Source organism: Mobula hypostoma, chromosome 3 (genome assembly GCF_963921235.1).
Source record: "Mobula hypostoma chromosome 3, sMobHyp1.1, whole genome shotgun sequence".
In the NCBI taxonomy this organism is placed as follows: Eukaryota; Metazoa; Chordata; class Chondrichthyes; order Myliobatiformes; family Myliobatidae; genus Mobula; species Mobula hypostoma.
Window position 1 is genome coordinate 181,162,486 of NC_086099.1, and position 20,248 is coordinate 181,182,733.

A 20,248-nucleotide genomic window follows, 5' to 3' on the forward strand; every position below is an offset into this window, starting at 1 on the left:
ACATGAGCAGGTACACAAAGATCTTCCACTACATGAAATAATTTGTCATCGGTGTTAAACGCTCTGTGTTACTACCGTTCATTACAAACATGAATAGTCTCACATTTTCCGACATTATGCTCCATTTCCAAACATCCTGTCAGCTTGTCTCCAGGGAACCCTGAAGGGGAAAACTGGGACAGAAGAAATTATTTGTATTTTCTTTAACCATATGAGAATCTGCCACACTTCTGCAATAATGCATTGTTCAGTGGGTTTTCTGGATTTATTCTGTATTTCATTCATATTTATCCATCTTATAAAGCAATGATCTTCAACTTAAAGCTTAAAGCTTAAAGCAATGGTGGCGCAGCGAGATCAGTGCCGGACTCCAAGGTAGTAACCTCAAGATTGCTACCTGTGCCACGTGCTAGCGAGGGCAAGAATAGTAGGATCAGGCAGATGAATGTGTGGCTGAGAGACAGGTGCAGGGGGCAGGCCTTCAGATTCTTGGATAATTGGGATCTCTTCTTGGGGAAGTATGACCTTTTCAAAAAGGACAGGTTACACCTGAACCCGAAGGGGACCAATATCCTGGCGGGAAAGTTTAATAGAGCTGTTAGGGAGGGTTTAAACTAATTTGGTAGGGGAATGGGAACCGGAATGACAGAGCGGAGGAAGGGGAAAACAGAAGTAAATCTAAGATGTCAGGAAAGACAGGCAGGTGATGGAGCAAATTTGTAGCCGTTGGGATGAGTTGCAATGCAAAAAAGTTGCAGTGAAATCAAAGCGAAAAGCACCAAATACTGGTCTTGAGGTGTTATACTTAAATGCATGCAGCCTAAGGAATAAGGTGGATGATCTTGTCATACAGCTACAGATTGGCAGGTATGTTATTGTGGCCATCATTGAGACGTGGCTAAAGGATGCATGTCTCTGGGAGCTGACATCCAAAGATACAGGGTGTATCGGAAGGATAGGCAGGTAGGCAGAGGGGGAGGCGTGACTTTATTGGTAAGAAATGATATTAAATCATTAGAAAGAGGTGATATAGGATTGGAAGGTGCAGAATCTTTATGGGTTGAGCTAAGAAATCACAGGGGTAAAAGGACCCTGATGGCAGTTATTTATAGGCTTCCAAACAGCTGCAGTGATGTGGACTACAAATTACAACTGGAAATAGAAAAGGCTTGTCAGAAGGGCAGTGTTATGATAATTGTGGGGGATTTTAACACGCGAGTGGATTGGGAAAATCAGGTCGGCTCTGGATCTCAAGAGAGAGAATTTGTAGAATGTCTGCAAGATGGCTTTTTAGAACAGCTTGTTGTTGAGCCCACTAGGGGATCGGCTGTACTGGATTGGGTATTGTGTAATGAACCGGAGGTGATTAGAGAGATTGAGGTGAAGGGACCCTTAGGAGACAGTGATCATAACATGATTAAGTTCACTGTGAAATTTGAAAAAGAGAAGCCGAAATCTGATGTGTCGGTATTTCAGTGGAGTAAAGGAAATTACAGTGGCATGAGAGAGGAACTGGCCAAAGTTAACTGGAAAGGGACACTGGCGGGAAAGACGGCAGAGCAGCAGTGGCTGGAGTTTATGCGAGAAGTGAGGAAGGTGCAAGACAGGTATATTCCAAAAAAGAAGAAATTTTTGAACGGAAAAAGGATGCAACCGTGGTTGACAAGAGAAGTCAAAGCCAAAGTTAAAGCAAAGGAGAGGGCATACAAGGAAGCAAACATTAGTGGGAAGACAGAGGATTGGGAAGTTTTTAAAACCTTACAAAAGGAAACTAAGAAGGGCATTAAGAGGGAAAAGATTAACTATGAAAGGAAGCTAGCAAATAACATCAAAGAGGATACTAAAAGCTTTTTCAAGTATATAAAGAGTAAAAGACAGTTGAGACTAGATATAGGACCAATAGAAAATGATGCTGGAGAAATTGTAATGTGAGATAAGGAGATGGCGGAGGAACTGAACCAGTATTTTGCATCAGTCTTCACTGAGGAAGACATCAGCAATATACCGGACACTCAAGGGTGGCAGGGAAGAGAAGTGTGCGCAGTCACAATTACGACAGAGAAAGTACTCAGGAAGCTGAATAGTCTAATGGTAGATAAATCTTCCGGACCAGATGGAATGCAACCTTGTGTTCTGAAGGAAGTAGCTGTGGAGATTGCGGAGGCATTAGCGATGATCTTTCAAAAGTCGATAGATTCTGGCATGGTTCCGGAAGATTGGAAGATTGCAAATGTCACTCCGCTATTTGAGAAGGGGACAAGGAAGCAAAAAGGAAATTATAGACCTGTTAGCTTGACATCGGTGGTTGGGAAGTTGTTGGAGTCGATTGTCAAGGATGAGGTTACAGAGTACCTGGAGGCATATGACAAGATAGGCAGAACTCAGCATGGATTCCTTAAAGGAAAATCCTGCCTGACAAACCTATTACAATTTTTTGAGGAAATTACCAATAGGCTAGACAAGGGAGATGCAGTGGATGTTGTATATTTGGATTTTCAGAAGGCCTTTGACAAGGTGCCACACATGAGGCTACTTAACAAGGTAAGAGCCCATGGAATTATGGGAAAGTTGCATACGTGAATAGAGCGTTGGCTGATTGGCAGGAAACAGAGAGTGGGAATAAAGGGATCCTATTCGGGTTGGCTGCCGGTTACCAGTGGTGTTCCACAGGGGTCCGTGTTGGGGCCGCTTCTTTTTACATTGTACATCAACAATTTGGACTATGGAATAGATGGCTTTGTGGCTAAGTTTGCTGATGATACGAAGATAGGTGGAGGGGCCGGTAGTGCTGAGGAAACGGAGAGTCTGCAGAGAGACTTGGATAGATTGGAAGAATGGGCAGAGAAGTGGCAAATGAAGTACAATGTTGGAAAGTGTATGGTTATGCACTTTGGCAGAAAAAATAAATGGGCAGACTATTATTTAAATGGGGAAAGAATTCAAAGTTCTGAGATACAACGGGACTTGGGTGTCTTTGTACAGGATACTCTTAAGGTTAATTTCCAGGTTGAGTCGGTAGTGAAGAAAGCGAATGCAGTGTTGGCATTCATTTCTAGAGGAATAGAGTATAGGAGCAGGGATGTGATGTTGAGGCTCTATAAGGCGCTGGTGAGACCTCACTTGGAATACTGTGGGCAATTTTGGTCTCCTTATTTAAGAAAGGATGTGCTGACGTTGGAGAGGGTACAGAGAAGATACACTAGAATGATTCCGGGAATGAGAGGGTTAACATATGGGGAACGTTTGTCCGCTCTTGGACTGTATTCCTTGGAGTTTAGAAGAATGAGGGGAGACCTCATAGAAACATTTCAAATGTTGAAAGGCATTAACAGAGTGGATGTGGCAAAGTTGTTTCCCGTGTTGGGGGAGTCTAGTACGAGAGGGCATGACTTAAGGATTGAAGGGCACCCATTCAGAACAGAAATACGAAGAAATTTTTTTAGTCAGAGGGTGGTGAATCTATGGAATTTCTTGCCACGGGCAGCAGTGGAGGCCAAGTCATTGGGCGTATTTAAGGCAGAGATTGATAGGTATCTGAGTAGCCAGGGCATCAAAGGTTTTGGTGAGAAGGCAGGGGAGTGGGACTAAATGGGAGAATGGATCAGCTCATGATAAAACAGCGGAGCAGACTCGATGGGCCGAATGGCTGACTTCTGCTCTTTTGTCTTATGGTCTTACGGTCTTATGGTCTTATGGACTCCAGAACGAAGGTTCCCAAGTTCGAATCCAGTTGAGCCGCTCCCGGGAACGCTTTCCATTCGTGCCAGGTCGAGCTTGCAATTCGGCCGCGTAAAAAAAACTGCGCTGTGAGCAGAACGTGGGGGGACCACTCACAGAATCTTCCCTCCAAGACAACCACTTGAAAAAGTGGTTGTCGAGGCTCTGGCAGAGTATGGCCCAGAAAAAAAAAGCAATGTACTTGTCATAAAATAATGGCATTCAAGTGTATTATGTTTGTCGTGCTGGGAATCCAGGTGGCCATGAGAGACTGCATTGTCAGTAGGGGGCACCTCAGAAAGCACGGGTGATGGGGGATGAATGGCCTTGCTGATTATGGACTGGCATAGATGACTTTGACTGCCACACAGGTCATCTAGAATATCTGGGGAGTGGAGGTTGCATGACAGGGGCAGTAAAAATCCTGGGGGTTCTGATTGCAAAGGTATGGTTCCACTTTGCCTTCATACTGTTAACTGGCTTACTGAAAGCAGTCATATCCATGTCTTTGTTTTTGTATTTGTCCAGAGCCAGAAGATGGAATTAGAGTCTGTTCCAGATGTCCCACCATGAACAGGGTGGCAAGTCAGATTCCATTCTGAGACCTTTCAGTTCTGCATCTACCTCTTCCACAGACAAAACCACTCCAATCTGTAACCTCTCCATTAGTTTCTCCTTGTTAGCAGTGAGAATGGACAGCAGTGGTTTCACATCCATGTTTGCTTTTTGCAGTATTTCTAAATTATCAACCTTTTTAAAAAATTAATTCTCTCCTGATGGAATAGGAGCAAAGTGTTTTCCAAGCTGTGAAACAGGAGCTGGAATCCTCTGCTCCAGACCAGCAAGTCTCTCAAGTTTTCATGTGGGGTAGACCACAGGCTACTCACCAAGTCTCTTCAATCATCGATGGTAGTTCAGGTACATTTTTCTCCATGTTGAAGAACTCATTGACGTCAAAGTCCCCCAATGAGGGTTCAGGCTGGACTGCTTCCTGGGGAACATCTTGGTCAACTTCTGATGTAGAGACAGTAGGTATCTCAGCTTATGCAACATCATTGCATTCTAGACTTTCTATTAGCGTTTCTGATCATTTCCTCCAATTTTTTGCAAGTCTTGGATCCTCCAGTAGCATTTTATCATCTAAGCCTGTTGGCTCTATTGTTTCTGATTGACTAGGGCAGCCAGCAGAAAACCATTCTGGATCCTCTTCAGAGGAGGAATCACATCGCCTCCACTCACCAGAAATGCTTTTGCCATCACCAATCTCTCTCCAAAAGCACTTTTCCATGTAGTCTCATTCCTTTCCTTTCTGTCATGCAAGTCTTTGACTCTGACATCCTAACCAAAGGTTTTTGATATTATTAGGCACCCACTTCCAATTCTCTGCTGGTAAACGAACCCAGAAATATTTTCCATAGGAAGAAGCACAGTCGATGTTTCGGGCTGAGACCCTTCATCCTGATGAAGGGTCTCGGCTGGAAAAGTCGACTGTGCTTCTTCCTATGGATGCTGTCTGGCCTGCTGCGTTCCACCAGCATTTTGTGTGTGTTGCTTGAATTTCCAGCATCTGCAGATTTCCTCCTGTTTGCGCCACAAATATTTTCATTCTTTTTGTTTTTCATGGGCTTCCAGAATGTCGAATAGTGGAGGTTTTGGTCACATGACAGCTACCACCAAAGCTTTGGTGCTGAGGACTGAGTACAACATCAAGATCTTCTTCCTTTATTCTCACTCGTTGTTCTGCAATTCTTCGCTTCAGAACTGCTCTCACCAAATCTGAAGCATAGTCCTTGGTTCCATCCAGGGCTGAACTCCTGCCACAAGTGTGATAGGGGGATGCACGCTGCTTTTCAGGGTCCCAGATGCCTTCACTGTCTTATTTTTCCAAAAGACCTGCTGGCCTCCGCCAAGCATATGGGTACTCTGATTTCTAGCAACTTTTCCTTGTAATAAATACATGGTTTCTGAAAGCCAGACATTTTTATTGTATCTTTTGATTGATCTTTTTCTTCAATCCATTCTGTTTTATCCGTGCCACCACTGAGGATCAGCAGCCACCTCCGCTTTTCTGCTAAGAACCCGGGTTTAACAGCCAGCTTAACAATGATTCCTTTCATGCTGCCCAGTTCTCCAGTGAATACTTCCGTGTGTTTCTTCAAAGCTTCTTGCAGACCCGTGCTCCCACCAATCAAGTACATTTTGTGCCAGTTGAATTTGAGCTGCTCCAACCACAAGCATCCCAGAAGTGTCGGATAACTACCTTTAACAATGTACAGTGGAAGTTTGTTTCTCTGTTTGTTAATTTGCAGTGTTACATAAACCACTCCCTTCACTGTTAGAACCTCACCACTGGAAGTATTTAAAATCAAGCTTGCCAGTTCTGGGGTGTGTTGCTGCAACTTCTCCTTATAAATGGTCTCTGACACCAGTGATACTGCGGCACCCATGTCCAACTGCATCCTACCTGTAGCCCCATCCAACCGTGGGGTCACCCAATAACCATCTTTGTAACTTGAAACAGGTAAAGCGTGCCTGTAATGTGCTGTAAATTTCTATGTTCTATGTATTCTGTTTGTCAGCATCCGACTTTTTATACAATTTCAAAAATGCATTATGGAAATGCAATATTAGCACCCTCTGACCGTGACTATATCACCTCATACAACATCTGTAATAACAGCGTTTTTCTGCTAAATTTCAGATCTGGACAAATGATCATTTTGGCTCGAAGTGAAAATTAATTTTGTAAAGGTTGGAAACTTGGTTTTGGTCATTAACCCTGAACTCAGTGGAAATGAATAGGCCAGACCATTTTTGATCCAATTTGATACCCGTTTTACTTCTGAAGATTTTTTTCCTCTTTTGTGACCAAATCCCCCTGGAAGCCTGGCTGCTGTTGTTATCCAACAAAGTGAAGTGGGCCAACAGTGCAATTAGGGCTCAAGATTCACAGGATCCAGCATCTGCGATGACTGGAAGATCTTCTGGAATGTGTAGTTTGTGTGAAACACCGTGGCTTCCTCGGCTGCGTAAGTCTAGGGAAGACAATCTCTGGCCCCACCAAACGTGTGAGATTGAGACGTGAGCCCACCCCAAAACCCTCGTGTGTTGTGGGTACTGGGTAATTCGTTACCCTGTTACAAGTGAGTGCCACAAAATAGCAGACAGCACACCACATACAATTAAGAGACAGCTTTATAATTCTTAATTTGACTAAAGGCTTAGTAAAGAAAAGAACAAAAAAAGAAAAGGGCCTATTTTAATGAAACTGTCTAATGTGCACAAGTTAGAGCTCACGGTTTCCCCAAGTCACCGATCCTCAATCGATCCTCAGCCCGGGCTTCGGTGAATCATGGTCCCACTCTGGGTTGAATCCTACGACCACTTCTCTCTGGCATCTTCTCTCTTCATCTCTCTCAAACTGCACAAAAAAATCCCCAAGCCAAACCTTAGTGTCCCTCACCAGAGAAACCTCCCCTTCAATTTGACCATACTAATTAGATAGCAGACATTTCTCCTCATTTCTTATCTTCAACAGTAACACAAACATAAGCTGAAAACCTGCAGCTTGCACAGAACAGCACAAAATGAAATACATACAGCATAACAGTAAAAATATGAACCAGGGCATTACAGGTGTCAATAACCAACTGGAGCGTACTGGGGGTTTGCTCACAAGTGTTGCCACACATTCCAGCACCAACATAGCATGCTTTGTTGTTGCTTTGTTTATATAGCAGTCATATATATAATCCATGTAGAAAATCGTTGAAAATATTCTACTTGAGACAACTATTCTTGGGCTTTTCTAAAATTTCTGATGCTACACAATTGCAACTGATGCCTTCTTATCAAATGAATTTGGGGAAAATTAAGTTAGGATGTATAGGAATGTGTAAGAGTATTTATCCTTCTCAAGAGATTGTTTTTAAAAATACTATTGCCATGAAATACTTGTTGAATTGTTAAATGATCTACACTATTATAATGGAAAATATGTTTATGTTGTCTATTGGGAGGCAATAAACCAGTTCCGGATTGATTAGACCGCAAGAGAGTCATTTGCCTCTTTATCTTCCTGGCTGAGCTGATGGTATCACAAGCAAGAGAAGATCTGCAGATGCTGGAAATCAAAGTTATACACACAAAATGCTGGAGGAACTCAGCAGGCCAAGGAGAATCTATGGAAAAGAGTAAACAGTTGACGTTTTAGGCCGAGACCCTTCATCAGGACTGGATAAAAGAGATGAGGTCAGATAAGAAGGTGGGAGCAGAGGAGGAAGAAGTACAAGGCAGTAGGTGATAGGTGAAACCGGGAGAGGGGGAGGGGTGAAGTAAAGAGCTGGGTAGGTGATTGGTGAAAGAGATAAAGGGATGGAGAAGGAGGGATCTGATAGGAGAGGACAGAAGACCATGGAAGAAAGGGAAGGGAAAGCACCAGGGGGAGGTAATGGGTAGGTAAGGAGATTTAGGTGAGAGAAGGAAATGAAAATGGGGAAGGTAAAACTGACAATATTTCAAGTTCAAGGTAATTCCATTTCTCCTTCTACAGATTTTGTCTGACCTGCTGAGTATATCCATCATTTTCTGTTTTTCCCTCTATTTCAAGCGTGCACTATTTTTTTTGAATGCATAGGAAAATCTTGCATCATTATTATGATGGTAAATAAAGATTAACCATATTCTGTTTCCCTTATCACAGCTTCCTGAGATGGCACATGTAAAAACAACACAACCCTGGTTGATGTTCACCTTTCAGAACATTGGATTGATTCTAGGATGGGCTTGCCTTCTTCTTCTTGGCCTATTTGAACATAGGTTTATCATATAATTTTATTTCAAGTGCCCACTATTACCAAGAGAAAATGACTACAATTCCAAATAATGCACTATGCTTTTGAATCTTAAATTTGTTCCTAGGGAGATTGGAAACTGTAATAATGAAATTATGCCTATGACCACTACTAATATAGTAATTATTTTGCAATATAATTACAAAAACCTCTGAACAGTTTTACTAAATACATTGTAGTATTAGTGCTAACTCCATCCATGAACTGTTTAATTTAAAAAAAATATTTATCATATTTGGAGCAAAATAATGAGGTAAAAATTAGTTTATTATTAATAGTAGCAGTGAATAGAATATTATTATATCCTGCTACTTAAAAAAAAGCTTTTCCTTATATAGTTACTATATAAATTCTGTTTGTTTAATCAAACTGAGTAGTATTATAAAACAAATTCTTGTAGAACAAAATAAAATTAATTTGTCTAAGATGAGCTTTTGCATTTTCTACGTAGAGATACGCACAGAACAGGCCCTTTCGGTCCAATGAGCCTCACTGCCCAACAACCCATCTATGTAATCCTAGCCAATTTACAGTGAACAACTAACCTACTAACCGGTCCGTCTTTGGAATGTGGGAGGAAATCAGAATATCTGGAGAAAACCCACACGTTCATGGGACGAATATACAAACTCCTTCCAGACAGCATTGGAATTGAACTCAGAGCTCCGACGTCCCCAGCTGTAAAAGTGTTGTGCTAACCACTACACCTCGGTGGTGGAATAAAATAAACGCACTTGCCTCTATGCTTCAACAAGGTGAGGGTAATTTTCTTTTTGCAATTATCTGTTGGCAGTGGAGAATCTCACAGATACGCATGCACATTAGAGAATTCCAAACAGAGCACTTATTTGATGTTCTCAGCAAACGATTGCACAGTTAGGAATTCTCTGTGCTATTTTGTGATGTGTGCTCACAAGGGCAAGAATCTACAATACAATGATAGCAAATTAATCAAGAACTTTACTTCCATATTCTGCATTAAAAATTGGGGAAAATTTTCAGTCCTGCTGAGACTAACCAGAGTGCCAGTTAAACTGAGGTATCAGAATTACTGGCTCTTTCCAATTGCAGCCAGTAGGGCAGGTTGGTCCTTAACCAGTGGCACCCTCTTTACATATGTCTATGCTATTTGTGCCTAATGGTAAACTTTTAACTTGAAACCTGGGAGGGGAAGAGTTGGTGACTTTCCTGCTAGAAACAGCAGTCAGGATCAATAAAGATGCAACAAGATGAGCTTTCAGATGTTATCTCTCTCACCTCTCTCACCTCTGTAGGTTGTAGTTTTTTGCAAGTAAAACCGTGTGAGGGGTTTTACGTTTAAGAAAAACCCCATAACACATTTTATTGAACTCCGAAACCTGAACACAAAGCAGGCTAACAGTCCTTTACATAATTACGTCATCACGTCAGACCAGGCTGTTAAAGTGAACCCTAACTCAATGTCAGTGTTTGTGAATTTTGTGTATTTCCACCAATTACATTCCCCGACACAACCACCGCCACCACCACCAACCCCCCCACTCCGGTCCCCCACCAAGAATTCACTAAAACTGGCATTGTGAGCCTGTCCGGATCTTGGTCGAGCCGCCCAGCTTGGGTCCTATGTTCCAAAGGTGAGGAAACAGCAGGTGTCTCTGGCTTGTCCAGAGATATTTTGACAGGTTCATGGTTATGTCGTGATGGCAGGGGCATGTTGGCAGAATCCTCCAAATCTTGGTGGATCGGTTTAAAGCGACCTACTGAGACACATTCAGGTTTAACCCTCTTACCGATGATAAAAGATTTTTCTCTCCATTCCAAAACGCAGAACAGGCCATGGTAGGTGGGCCTTAGGGGATGTTGCTGTGCATCATGGCGAACAAAAACAAACTAGGCAGAATGTGGCTCCAAAGGAACCCATGAGTGCGTTATGCAGTGATGGGAAGTAGGAGTAGGTGCAAAGGAGTTGAATTTACTGGAGAGGGTGGAATGTTGTTGAGAGGCTGACCTGGGAGTGGTGGTATTAAGAATAGAATCACTTAGCACTCGTAATGGCTGCCCATAAACTAACTCAATAACAACTGCAGGTCCACTTTTTGAGCTGTTCTGAGCCCCAGCAGGACCTATGAGAGACAATCATGCCAATACTCATCCATCAGGGAAGTCCTCAGAGCAGGTTTTAAGGAGCGGTGAAACAGTTTGCATAAGCCATTGGACTGTGGGTGATAAGCCATGGGGTGATGTAGCCTAATGCCAAGGTTCTGAGCTATTGCAGCCCAGAGGTCTGAAATGAATTGGGAGCCACCATCCGAGGAAATATCAGATAGGGTGCCAAACCGGCAACCCAGGTGCTGATGAAGGCCTGATCCACATCTGCGGCCTTTGTCTATGCTAGGGTGATGACCTCTGGCCACCTGGTGGTACAGCCCACCATGGTAAGCAGGTGCATGAAACTGAAAGATGAGGAAGAGGACCAACAAGGTCCACATTGACATGGTCAATCTGTCGCTCAGGGACCTCAAACGTGCAAATGGGATTTGTGTTCAGATTTCGACGCACTAATGAAAAGTATGTATTTCAGGTCAACAAAAAGAAAATCTAAGCTTCTAAGCTTTTAATACAGAGTCCGTCAGCCGTCATACAGTCTGTGCTGCATTTTCCAGCACGAATGGCATGCACAGAAACTCAAAGAGGCCAAATGGGGTTATCACAGCCGTCTTGGGAATGTCCTCCGAGCACACAGGCACCTGATGGTAGCCCCTAACTAGATTGACTTTGGAAAAAATTAACTTTCCAGCTAAACATGCCAAAAAGTCTTGGATATATGGGACAGGATAACAATCAGGGAACGGCGGTCTCATCAAGGTGTCAGTAATCGCCACGTGGGCGGCAACCACTATCGAACTTAGGAACAACATTGAGGGGCAAAGCCCAAGGGCTATTCGACTGGCATACAATGCCAAGTCTTTCCATTTCTGACAGCTTTTTTTGGATCCAGTCTGTGTGAGTGGGCATGGGCTGGTGGGCCATTTGTGGGAATGTGGTGCTCAGCCTCATGTTTTGTGACTGTAATGGAGAATGTGGGCTTGGTGAGGTTTGGGAATTTGCCCAGTCATTGCGTGAACTCACATGCAGTGGTGTGTGCATGTGACAAGGTCGTTGTGAGGAACTTACAGAGGGAGCAGGGTCCTTGACATCCACAAGCTGGCAGTTTTTAAGATCGACTAATAGTCCTTGGGCATACAGGAAATCTGCGCTTTGTAGCGGTCTAGCCACTTTAGCCAGGATGAAGTCCCATGTCTAACGTTACCCACTGGAGCAGAGTGTCACTCGTCGTGTCCCATAAATCTGAATCCTGCTGTCATTAGCAGCCTTCAATAAGGTTTTGTTACTCTTTGCCTTCTCATTAATAGGCAATGCCGAGTGAACTCTCACATGGTTGAGTGAACTCGGCCATTTCTCCTTGGAGCAACGGAGGATGAGAGGTGACCTGATAGAGGTGTATAAGATGATGAGAGGCATTGATCGTGTGGACAGTTAGAGGCTTTTTCCCAGGGCTGAAATGGCTGCACAAGAGGACACAGGTTTAAGGCGCTTGGAGGTAGGTACAGAGGAGATGTCGGGTAAGTTTTTTATGCAGAGAGTGGTGAGTGCGTGGAATGGGCTACCGACAATGGTGGTGGAGGCGGATATGATAGGGTCTTTTAAGAGACTTTTGGATAGGTACATGGAGCTTAGAAAAATAGAGGGCTATGGGTAAGCCTAGTAATTTCTATGGTAGGGACATGTTCGGCACAACTTTGTGGGCCAAAGGGCCTGTATTGTGCTGTAGGTTTTCTATGTTTCTATGACCACTTGGGTCATACTGGAAGTGTCTCCCTGAAAGGGTGTCCATAGTGAAGAGTGGAGATCCCTGGCAGCTGGAACCCATGGTGTTAACATATCTCAGATGTCCTGATGCACTGGCACTGTCAAAGCTGCAAGGTGTTCAGCACTTTGTAGTGTTTGTACCAAAGTGAGTGTGGTAAAAACACAGATTTTACACAGATTTCTCGTGCTTATGTTGGAGGCCTAGCTGACCAGGCTTACTGAGGCAGGGAACAGAGGAGGAACAATGCCTCTCTGCCTGGCTGAGTTGTAGACTATCAGCTCCCTATAGTCCGTCACAGGCACCATCGCATTAGCGAGAGCTATGCACCAGGAGACAGCATGTGGTCATTTGCTCCGAAAGCTTAGCATCACCGAGGCAATGCAAGGAGAGCAACTGCTTGACATACTCAGAATCTGACAGTCCAGAAGTCTATGAAAGATGAGTATTCAGCAATCTGTATTTAACGTTTTTTTGGGTTGGTGTTCTATTAGACTCACCATTCTCGCAGCCATGGAATTATTGAGTGATGCTTCAACTAGAAATATTTGGTGTCGTTGGCAGTGATTTCTCACAGCGTGAATTAGGCCTCGGATTGTACAAACCAAGCAACAGCATTGTTTCTCGGAAGACTCCGGCAGTTTCAAAGTTACTGCATTGGCTGACACGTTCAGTAACTCTGGAATTGTCCTACAGCATCAGGGTCGCCAATGTAGGTTTTCACAAATAAAACTGTGCATGACATTTTATGTTCATGAAAAGCTTTAACACATTTTATTGAACTCCAAAACCTGAACACAAAGCACCCTAAAAGTCCTTTACATAATTACATGTCCTTCACGTAATCATCATGTCAGATCAGCCTCTTAAAGGGAACCCAAACTCAATGTCGGTGGTTGTGAATTATGTGCGATTCCACCAATTACATTACCCTACAAGACCACCCATTGAGCATTGAAAGCAATTGGATGCATGCTATCACCGAAATCCAATAGAGAGTCTCTTAAAATGAAGGTAAGTGTCCAGGAGCAAGCTTGGACAGGAGCCGACGTCAAGTGACAGAACAGTGCCTCTTTGCACATTAAACAAGATTCAGGCTAAGCATTTACATTACTGAGCTTGTATTATATTTGCACCATTAGTGAAAACAAAACTTTTTAAATAAACTGCTTGGTCTCTTCTATCTATAGATGGCAAGGAGATCTATTGATAATCAAATGCCAACCTAAAATTTAGATTGCAGTCAGGCCTTAAAAATATTATCAAGGCTCAACCTATTTATTATTTTCCTTTACACTTTCTACAGAAACCTTTACTAGCACCGTTCATTTGATACCCTCCCATTTGTGTTCTGTCTGGAGCACATGGCAAACAATTCTAAATCTCCATCCACTCCGTAATTAGGGTTGACCAGTAGTAATTTATTTCAAATTTTAAACAATTTCAGTCATCTGCGGGTGATAATTACACTTTCACTGTCATTGTTGTGAAGGTTACTGAGCAATAAAAAGAAAGCCTGTGGTGGAAATCAAAGGAAAAATTGATTGTTATGTCATTTCTTTGAGTAGAGATACTTTTGTTACTTTAAGTTTGCAAAGATCTTTCTAACTTCATCTCTTCTAACGAATATTTCCCTCTCTTTTTCATATTGCTACTGCTCTATCAAAATTTTCTATGATTTCAACACTGCCCCAGCATCTTTTTCCAAAGAGAAATGCAAAACACTGCAGATGTTGGTAACTGAAGCAGCAACCAGTATACTAGAGATCTCAGCAGATACGGCAGCATCTGTGTGGTGGGGATGGGGCAAGAACTTGCTGGTGTTTTGGGTCAAAACCCTACATCAGTTTGTTGACAATTGCTTTCCTCCCATAGGTTCTGCTTGACCTGCTGAATTGTTGTAGTGTGTGGGTTCTTGCACTGTCTTTGGCTAAAAGTTTCCCACTTTTTTACTAAAGGTTTTCCACTTTCAATTGTATTAACTTGGAGTCTTTCCAATGTGTTAATTTTACAGTTGCAGCATGTAGTTCTTTCTAATTGTTTCTGAATGCTCTTGTTTCCATTCTTATTCACATATCATGAAGTCTGGAAATTCGTATCCTTTCATCTTTCTGTGGGGAAGTAATTATGGGAGGATTCCCTCTGTGATCCATGTGCAGCAAATGATCAAACCTGCTTTACCAATACAGTTCCAATTTTGCAACTCCAGCAGATATTTTCCATTCAGGTTACTTAGTTTCTATGGAAATAAGTTATGACAAATGGTCACAAGCACATTAGAAACATAGAAACATAGATAAACCTACAGCACAATACAGGCCCTTTGGCCCACAAAGTTGTGCCGAACATGTCCCTACCTTAGAAATTACTAGGCTTACCCATAGTCCTCTATTTTTCTAAGCTCCATGTGCCTATCCAAAAATCTCTTGAAAGACCCTATCGTATCCGCCTCCACCACCGTTGCCGGCAGCCCATTCCACGCACTCACCACTCTCTGCGTAAAAAAATTACCCCTGACATCTCCTCTGTACCTACTCCCCAGCACCTTAAACCTGTGTCCTCTTGTGGCAACCATTTCAGCCCTGGGTAAAAGCCTCTGACTATCCACATGATCAATGCCTCTCATCATCTTACACACCTCTATCAGGTCACCTCTCATCTTCAATCGCTCCAAGGAGAAAAGGCCGAGTTCATTCAACCTGTTTTCATAAGGCATGCTCCCCAATCCAGGCAACGTCCTTGTAAATCTCCTCTGCACCCTTTCTATGGCTTCCACATCCTTCCTGTAGTGAGGCGACCAGAACTGAGCACAGTACTCCAAGTGGGGTCTGACCAGGGTCCTCTATAGCTGCAACATTACCTCTCGGCTCCTAAATTCAATTCCACAATTAATGAAGGCCAGTACACCGTATGCCTTCTTAGCCACAGAGTCAACCTGCACAGATGCTTTGAGTGTCCCATGGACTCGGACTCCAAGATCCTTCTGATCCTCCACACTGCCAAGAGTCTTACCAATAATACTATATTCTGCATTCATATTTGACCTACCAAAATGAACTACTTTACAACTATCTGGGTTGAACTCCATCTGCCACTTCTCAGCCCAGTTTTGCACCCTATCAATATCCCGCTGTAACCTCTGACAGCCCTCCACACTATCCACAACACCTTCAACCTTCGTGTCATCAGCAAACTTACTAACCCATCCCTCCACTTCCTCATCCAGGTCATGTATAAAAATCATGAAGCGTAAGAGTCCCAGAACAGAAGATCCCTGGGCACACCACTGGTCACCAACCTCCATGCAGAATATGACCCATCTACAACCACTCTTTGCCTTCTATGGGCAAGCCGGTTCTGGATCCACAAAGCAATGTCCCCTTGGATCCCATGCCTCCTTACTTTCTCAATAAGCCTTGCATGGGGTACCTTATCACATTCTTGCTAACAAGATCATCTGCTGTATGTTGCAGCTAAGTTCTTCATCAACCCTTCAAAGTAAGGAACTTTGTAAGTAAGAAAGTAAGAGGAAGTAAGTTCACTTTCTCTGCTTTGTGCCCAGCAACACTCAAGGTACGAAAACGAGTCAGTGATCTTGGGAATGGCTGATATCTCAGTCAGCCAGTGGCTTCCAACCGCTGGCTGAAAATATCCACAGAACTGCATCACTGAATGGTGGGGGTGGGTGAGCTGCCAATGGAAAGACACAAGACTGGAGAAGTTAGAATCTAGCATAAACAAATAAACTGTTAGACTAACTCAGTGGTTTGAGCAGTGAGGGAGGATTTAGGAAGGGGGTAAAGGGTCGAGTGCAGACTCTTGACCCAAAATAGCGACAATTCCTTTCCCCCGACAGGTGCTGTATGACCCACCATGTTCCTCCAGTAGGTTGTTTTATGCTGCCGGAAGACAGGTCGGTAGAATCCACCTCCAGCACCCTACAGAAAGAAAGTCTGAGTCAGCAAGCAGGCTGGCCCAGCCATCAACAAGCTTCAGACTGGAAACTAACTTACTAGCTGACAGTAAGGGCACAGACTTACCAGCCCAATGTCCCCATTCTCTCTGCAGATGCTGTCCAATCCAATGGATGTTCACAACACTTTACTGCTATATTTCTTGTCTTTCTTAACTCTCTTCTTTTAAGTAACACTCTAAAAACTGTTGTTTATATCCTTTTTATTCCATGTGGGAGGCCTGACCTCAATAGCTGCCCTATTTCCTGTGAAGTCTGGAAATGGTGTTTATTTTGATACCTGCAGTTGTGCACAGCATCATAGCATATGTTTGTGCATATGCAATGAGGCCAACTGTTTCAAATGTTCTCTTCGGTGTTTTAATTATAATTATGTAATGTTTTATACAAAAGCAAAAGATTCAGTAAATAGATTTGCTACAATAAATCGAAAATGTAAAGTTCCATGTTAACATGGAATGGTGCAGGTCACATGCAGATATCCAAACATTCTGTTGTATGGTTTCATATACTTCAGATATATTCAGAATTTATAATATTCTCTTCAGAATATCATACATTCTAAAGAGATAGCAGCAGTTACCAATATGCTTAAAAACATTCCATTGCTTAAGTGGATAACTAGTTTCTGGGAACAGGTGAATTTCTCCAGGAAACCATCTGGTACCCCCAGATCCACAGAAAGAAATCTTGACATGTGCTTATAGATTGTCAACATCAGAAATCATCTTGCCCTTTTCAATTGTTAAATGCACAGAAAACATTCATAAGAATGCCAGACATTTGGGGATTATTGCAGCGCCAAGAAATTTTATGTACTTATCAACTGCTATTGGAACCCAAAAGTTCATAGACTTCAGTTCAGCTTTCAACATAATCATTCCTCAGAAAATGATTGGAAAGCTGAGCCTACTGGGCCTGAACACCTCCCTCTACAATTGGATCCTAGACTTCCTGACTGGGAGACCTCAGTCAGTCTGGATTGGAAGCAGCATCTCCAACACCATCACTCTGAGCACGGGGGCCCCTGAGAGCTGTGTGCTCAGTCCACTGCTGTTCACTCTGCTGACCCATGACTGTGCTGCAACACACAGCTCGAACCACATCATCAAGTTCACTGATGACACGACCGTAGTGGGTCCCATCAGCAAGAACGATGAGTCAGCATACAGAGAGGAGGTGCAGTGGCTAACAGACTGGTGCAGAGCCAACAACCTGTCTCTGAATGTGAACAAAACAAAAGAGATGGTTGTTGACTTCAGGAGGACATGGAGCGACCACTCTCTGCTGAACATCGACGACTCCTCCGTAGAGATCGTTAAGAGCACCAAATTTCTTGGTGTTCACCTGGCGGAGAATCTCACCTGGTCCCTCAACACCAGCTCCATGGCCAAGAAAGCCCAGCAGCATCTCTATTTTCTGCGAAGGCTGAGAAAAGTCCATCTCCCACCCCCCATCCTCACCACATTCTACAGAGGTTGTACTGAGAGCATCCTGAGCAGCTGCATCACTGCCTGGTTCGGAAATTGCACCATCTCGGATCGCAAGACCCTGCAGCGGATAGTGAGGTCAGCTGAGAAGATCATCGGGGTCTCTCTTCCCACTATTAGAGACATTTACACCACACGCTGCATCCGTAAAGCAAACAGCATTATGAAGGACCTCACACACCCCTCATACAAACTCTTCTTCCTCCTGCCATCTGGCAAAAGGCATTGAAGCATTCGGGCTCTCACAACCAGACTATGTAACAGTTTCTTCCCCCAAGCCATCAGACTCCTCAATACCCAGAGCCTGGACTGACACCAACCTACTGCCCTCTACTGTGCCTATTGTCCTGTTTATTATTTATTGTAATGCCTGCACTGTTTTGTGCACTTCATGCAGTCCTGGGTAGGTCTGTAGTCTAGTGTAGTGTTTGTGTTGTTTTACGTAGTTCAGTGTAGTTTTTGTATTGTTTCATGTAGCACCATGGTTCTGGAAAACATTGTCTCGTTTTTACTGTGTACTGTACCAGAAGCTATGGTCGAAATGACAGTAAAAAGTGACTTGACTTGACTTGACTTGACTCGACTCGAAATACCAGCATCCAAAACAAAACACTGCAAATGTTCAGAATTTAAAAGGAGCCCCAAATCAGACACTAGAAATACATACCAGATCATTAGTCAGTCTCAGTCTCTTTTTCAGTCTCATAAGAACATAAGAAACAGGAGCACGAGTAGGCCATATGGCCCGCTGAGCATACTTTGCCACTTTAGATTAGATTATGAGGCCACACAGTCCTGTTTTATTGTCATTTAGTAATGCATGCATTAAGAAATGATATAATATTCCTCCGGTGTGATATCACAAAACACAGGACAGACCAAGACTGAAAAACCTAACAAAACCACGTAATAATAACATATAGTTACAACAATGCAACAATACCATAACTTGATGAAGAACAGTCCATGGCACAGTAAAAAAGTTCAAAGTTTCTCGAAAGTCCCACATCTCACACAGACAGGAGAAGGAAGTAAACTCTCCCTGCCATGCCCGACCACAGTCCGACTCTGAGTCGTCTGAAAACTTCGAGCCTCTGATCAGCCCTCCGACACCGAGTACCGAGCACCATCTCTATCCGAATGATTCGACCTCAGTCTCGGTCGCCAGCAGCAGGCAAAGTCAGGGATTTTGAGGCCTTCCCTCCAGAAGATTCTCGATCAAACAGTAACAACGGCAGCGAACTGGCGTTTCAGAAATTTCTCCAGATGTTCCTCTATGCTTTCACATCTGTCTCCATCAAATCAGAATTGTCCACGGCCCCTACTTAACGGATACAATATCGTTTTCACTGGAGAGCTGCGCGCGTATGGCGCGCTGCTATCGTCTCCTCCCGACATTTAATAAGATCATGGCTGATCTGACCATGGACTCATCTCCACCTACCTGCCTTTTCCCCATAACTCTTAATTCCCCTACTATGCAGAAATCTATCAAACCTTGTCTTAAATATAGTTACTGAGGTAACATCCACTGCTTCATTCAGTAGAGAATTCCGTAGATTCACCACTCTTTGGGAATAGCAGTTCCACCTCATCTCCATCCCAAATCTACTTTCCTATTCTTGGGGCTATGTCCCCTAGTTATAGTCCCACCTAGCAGTGGAAAAATCTTATCTAACCCTTTCATAGTTTTATATGTTTCTCTAAGATCTCCTTTCATTCTTCTGAATTCCAGTGAGTACAGTCCCAGGTGACTCAATCTCCTCTCATAGTCTAACCCTTTTATCTCTGGAATCAACCTAGTGAACCTCCTCTGCACCACCTCCAAAACCAGTATATCCTTCCTCAAGTGAGGAGACCAGACTGCACGCAGCACTTCATGTGCAACCTCACCAGTACCCCATACAGTTGCAGCAGAATTTCTCTGCTCTTAAATTCAATCCCTTCAGCAATGAAGGCCAAAATTCCACTTGCTCTCATGCACAAGCACTCACAAGTCCCTCAGCACTTCAGCATGCTACAATCTTTTAACATTTAAATAATAATCTGATCTTCCATTTTTCCTTCCAAAGTGGATGACCTTGCATTTACCAACATTGTACTCCATCTGCCTGACTTTTGCCCAATCACTTAACCTATCTATATCTCTCAGTAGACTCTCCATATCCTCTGCACAATTTGCTTTCCACTCAATTTACTGTCATCAACAAATACACTACACTTGATGCCCTTTTCCAGATCATTAAAGTATATTGTGAACAGTTGTGGGCCCAGCACTGACCCCTATGGCACACCGCTCACCATTGATTGGCAACCAGAGAAACATCCATGTATCCCAACTCCCTGCTTTCTATTGGTTAACCAATGC

The 20,248-nt window shown here is 43.3% G+C and overlaps 1 protein-coding gene and 1 pseudogene across 1 annotated transcript in view; one reads left to right on the plus strand and one right to left on the minus strand.

Moving 5' to 3' along the window:
* The window catches only part of LOC134343623 (zinc transporter ZIP12-like), an 82,428-nt gene extending 73,467 nt beyond the window's left edge, over positions 1–8,961 (plus strand). Inside the window, exon 13 of the mRNA XM_063042389.1 lies at positions 8,420–8,961. Within this exon, the coding sequence (XP_062898459.1) occupies positions 8,420–8,548 (129 nt within the window). The 3' untranslated portion in view covers positions 8,549–8,961. The remainder of the gene's footprint in view (positions 1–8,419) is intronic.
* Positions 4,012–6,353, minus strand: LOC134343320 (eukaryotic translation initiation factor 4E transporter-like; annotated as a pseudogene).
* Positions 8,962–20,248: the final 11,287 nt, after the last annotated feature.